Source organism: Penaeus chinensis, chromosome 9 (assembly GCF_019202785.1).
Source record: "Penaeus chinensis breed Huanghai No. 1 chromosome 9, ASM1920278v2, whole genome shotgun sequence".
In the NCBI taxonomy this organism is placed as follows: Eukaryota; Metazoa; Arthropoda; class Malacostraca; order Decapoda; family Penaeidae; genus Penaeus; species Penaeus chinensis.
In genome coordinates, this window is record NC_061827.1 from 5,888,551 (window position 1) to 5,893,550 (window position 5,000).

At 41.9% G+C, this 5,000-nt stretch overlaps 1 protein-coding gene across 1 annotated transcript in view; it reads right to left on the reverse strand.

The window, feature by feature from the left end:
• The window catches only part of LOC125028945 (LIM/homeobox protein Lhx3-like), a 37,782-nt gene that overhangs the window by 645 nt on the left and 32,137 nt on the right, over window positions 1–5,000 (reverse strand). The window contains exons 7-8 of the mRNA XM_047618592.1: window positions 3,205–3,330; window positions 1–2,878 (exon numbers count right to left, since the gene is read on the reverse strand). The exon at window positions 1–2,878 is cut by the window's left edge and continues 645 nt beyond it. Coding sequence (XP_047474548.1) covers window positions 2,688–2,878; window positions 3,205–3,330 — 317 coding nt within the window. The 3' untranslated portion in view covers window positions 1–2,687. The remainder of the gene's footprint in view (window positions 2,879–3,204; window positions 3,331–5,000) is intronic.

Sequence of the window (5,000 nt, forward strand, 5' to 3'; positions counted from 1 at the left end):
TATAATAGGCCATGTTTTCAGAAGTTGAGCCCTTGGACATGCCATGAAGGATATAAACATAGGACACAACAGAAGGGTGAGTTACCAGTGTTACAATTTTACGTATTTTTCTCCTCGTTTTACCTAAATGTCGATGATCGAGAATGCTTCATAAAAAGAGCTATTGTGTCGAGGAATTCCCATCCTCAGTCATCTACCTACTCACAGCGATTTCTTATATAAAAAACACACATTTATAACAAGGGGAAACGAACCTCCCTGCCTGTTTAAATGATCTTTTTCCCATCTTTACAAGTAGTGAGTAATAGCGTATATAAACACTTGGAAATACACTTCGTCACCTTGACTGCTACAACTTGTGTCAACACGGCCGAGGAATAATGAATTATGACAGAAGAAAACACCAAGTCTTTTTTTTTTTACATACAGAGGACACGTACGAGGTCTACATAGCAGATACACAGTTTCCAGTGATGTTAAAATTCGAATCTAGTGTATAAATGACATCAATTATAAGATGCTACATCAATAATCATCCTGAAGTCTGTGTGCTATTAAGTTTATTTTTTCCCTTTCTTCTCCGTTAGAATTAATAACAAACAGACTTATGTACAGTCATTCACCTTCACAAACACAGACACTCTTTCTTGTAACGTTATGTACAAAATTAATATTAAAAGAACAAGCAAATGTCAGAGGGAGAGGGGAGTTGTACTAGTGTTAAATCAAGCCCAAGGAGCGTACGTTGCTGTTACAGAGTGGTCGAACCTCCTCCCGAATGAACCAGACGCCACCGAGTCCGAAGCTTCGAATCGGGACAAAAGCAGCTCGTGTTGCGTCGGCGAAAGTCTGGCTCTCGGAGGTGCACGAGACTCGGAGACTGAACTCTACACTACCATTTCACTCGGGTACTTCGAATTAAGAAACAAATCCTTAAAAACGTAATGTCTTTTTTTCATAAATCAATTATAAATCTAATTTTCTCTTTATAACCTTTGCAAATAATCTTTGGTATACTAACAAAAACACTATGAAAAGTAAAGCAGATATTTCTCTGTTACCCTCGTCTTTGGATGCCACTAATATCCCATGTGAGTCATTTTATATATACATCTCACACCCACAGGAATAAACCCGAAAAAAAATCTTTTCTGAAACACTTCACGTCATTTAGATATGTACATTTAAAATCCTGTAGCGAAAGGACAAACATGAAGTAGCTACATAAAAAATATCTTTTGTCTCACCAGCAATAATTACCACCGTCCTTTTGTGACGTCAGTTTATATACGTAATCAGCCATTGCATGGTAATATATATATACACGCACACACACACACATCATCATCATCAGGTCTGGTTAATATATCAGGAAGAGAGTCCATCTCCTTGCAAATGATTCTCTGCTGCCGACGCCATGTTCCTCAAGGCGCTTCCCCCAGTGCGCCTGCGCGTCCCTCGCACGCTGGGAACCCGTGAACCAGATCGCCTCTTGCTTTATAGTGCCATTCCACACACTTCGCATGCTCTTTGGTAGATTCTCCACCCACAAGTAAGGAGATATTAGTCTCTTCTGTACCTTGGCGTAGAGTTCTTTGGAAACTTGGGGAAAGAATAATTCAATGGAATGTTCATGCTGACTAGATCTGTCCTGCTTTTCTCTTCCGTAAGCATGTGTGATGACTTTTTGTGAAGCCCGTTTTTCTCTTCTTATGTAAGTTAGTGGACGTCTGCTCCCCAGTTCCAGTACATGCAATAATTTTCTTGTTTTTTTTTTTTAGTCCCGGAGAAAACATTTACAACACAAAACTTTACGGTAAACAATAAAAACAATGCCTTTTGATTGAATTGAACTGCTTCGTGGTTTAGATTTCGCTTAATCGTGTTTTGAAATTCCCGATTAATTAACCCCATCTATTTTGAGCCTACACAAATATCTCATAATTGCAGGTATAAAGTCCCCACATCCTATATATATATCTAAATCTGAAGATTACCTTTGTGAACCGAAATTTTGATTAAACACTCATACTTACATTTATATTGTACAATATCGTTTTAGTGATTCGGTATTTCCTAATGGAATGAAAGAAACGATACAAAAATCTGACTAGTGTTAGAAACAGTGATTTCTTTGGCCTATCTGCTTTGGTCAACGAGAGAAAATAAACGAAAAGCATATCTGTTATTTTCCCTATTTTTTGAGATCATGACGTCATTCAGAACAAGGTCATATAAACTATTATAGAGATAGTAGTAGTCAAGTACAAGCTTTCAGTACTAAAGAAAAATATATATACACTTCTTAATTGTTACGTTTGAAGATCCTGACGAGAGCAAGGAATTGTTTCTTTTTTTTCTCTTTTGCACGAAACGAACACGGGGAAAAAAAAGAGAGAAACACAATGCGCAAAAAGAAGATTTGAAACATTTGATTTCCAGCTGTAAAATGCCAGGGAAAGAATGGAATAAATCTTTTAAAATCTTCCTAAGAATAACGAAAAAGAGTCACACGGGATGAAAAATTAAGACGCATCACCACAGCATGAGATGAAGATTTAGCACTTGCTGTTACGCAGGCATAGACCCAAGGGGATGAGATTCAACGAGGGCAGGCTGTGTGTACGTCCTGCCTCATGACACCGTGGGCGAGCGAGCCTGCCTTCAGGGGCGTGAGAGAGAGAGAGCTAATACTGCTGGTGGTGCTCCTGCTGCATGTCGCCCAGCCAGGAGTCAGGCGAGGGCGGGAACTCGGGGTAGCTGGGGTTGGAGCCGTTCGAACTGAGGTCGCTGGCAGGGCCGCCCGCCATGACACTCACGCTTCCGCTGGCGGCCGCGGAGGCTGCGGCGGCGGCGGCGGCGGCTGCGGCGGCGGCTGCTGGAAAGAGGAAGGAACGTTGCGTGACTCTGGCCTTTGGGTTCGATCGGCGGGGATTGATTATTCTTAAAAGAACCAGCCCGCACTCGAGCATGAAATCTGAGTAAAATACGCACTTGTGTATGTTTCAATACAGAAAAAGTATATAGACCTACATACACTACACACACACACACACACACACACACACACACACACACACACACACAACACACACACACACACACACACACACACACACACACACAACACACACACACACACACACACACACCAGCTCCAGCGAGAGGAGGGAGGCCCCTAGCAGCAGGAGCCTCGGCACTTACTCATGGGCGTCTGGTAGGGCGGTAAGGGCTCAGAGTACGGGAACGGGGCGGCCATGGGGTGGGGGGGCACAGGGCCGCTGGGGGAGTGCCCTCCTGCTCCGGCCATGTACGGGGGAGTGCCGGCTCCTGGGGGGGAGGGAGAGAGGACATTAAAAATAAAAGGAAGTGAAATGAAATGACATGAAATGAAATGAAATAAAATGAAATGAAATTAAATAAAATGAAATGACTTGAAATGAAATGAGATAAAATGAAATGAAACGAAATGAAACGAAATGAAATAAAATTAAATAAAATGAAATAAAATGAAATGAAGGGAATTAAAGTAAGAGAAAATAACAAAATAAAATAAAAAATAATAATAAATAAATAATGATAATTTCTGGGATGTTTATTTTGCGGAAGAAGGAATCAGCTTTGACGGTTGGAAGGAAAAAAGGAAGAGAAGGAGAGATGGAGGAAAAAAGGAAGAGAAGGAGAGAAGGAGGAAAAAAGGAAGAGAGAGAGAGATGGAGGAAAAAAGGAAGAGAAGGAGGGATGGAGGAAAAAATGAAGAGAGAGAGCGATGAAGGAAAAATGGAAGAGAAGGAGAGATGGAGGAAAAAAGGAAGAGAAGGAGAGAAGGAGGAAAAAAGGAAGAGAGAGAGAGATGGAGGAAAAAAGGAAGAGAAGGAGGGATGGAGGAAAAAATGAAGAGAGAGAGCGATGAAGGAAAAATGGAAGAGAAGGAGAGATGGAGGAAAAAAGGAAGAGAAGGAGAGAAGGAGGAAAAAAGGAAGAGAGAGAGAGATGGAGGAAAAAAGGAAGAGAAGGAGGGATGGAGGAAAAAATGAAGAGAGAGAGCGATGAAGGAAAAATGGAAGAGAAGGAGAGATGGAGGAAAAAAGGAAGAGAAGGAGGGATGGAGGAAAAAAGGAAGAGAAGGAGGGATGGAGGAAAAAGGAAGAGAAGGAGAGATGGAGGAAAAAAAGGAAGAGAAGGAGGGATGGAGGAAAAAAGGAAGAGAAGGAGAGAAGGAGGAAAAAAGGAAGAGAGAGAGAGATGGAGGAAAAAAGGAAGAGAAGGAGAGATGGAGGAAAAAGGAAGAGAAGGAGAGATGGAGGAAAAAAAGGAAGAGAAGGAGGGATGGAGGAAAAAAGGAAGAGAAGGAGAGAAGGAGGAAAAAAGGAAGAGAGAGAGAGATGGAGGAAAAAGGAAGAGAAGGAGAGATGGAGGAAAAAAAGGAAGAGAAGGAGGGATGGAGGAACAAAGGAAGAGAAGGAGAGAAGGAGGAAAAAAGGAAGAGAAGGAGAGATGGAGGAAAAAAGGAAGAGAAGGAGAGATGGAGGAAAAATGGAAGAGAAGGAGGGATGGAGGAAAAAAAGGAAGAGAAGGAGGGATGGAGGAACAAAGGAAGAGAAGGAGAGAAGGAGGAAAAAAGGAAGAGAAGGAGAGATGGAGGAAAAAAGGAAGAGAAGGAGAGATGGAGGAAAAATGGAAGAGAAGGAGAGATGGAGGAAAAAAAGGAAGAGAAGGAGGGATGGAGGAACAAAGGAAGAGAAGGAGAGAAGGAGGAAAAAAGGAAGAGAAGGAGAGATGGAGGAAAAAAGGAAGAGAAGGAGAGATGGAGGAAAAATGGAAGAGAAGGAGGGATGGAGGAAAAAAAGGAAGAGAAGGAGGGATGGAGGAACAAAGGAAGAGAAGGAGAGAAGGAGGAAAAAAGGAAGAGAAGGAGAGATGGAGGAAAAAAGGAAGAGAAGGAGAGATGGAGGAAAAAAGGAAGAAAAGGAGAGAAGGAGGGAAAAAGGAAGAGAGAG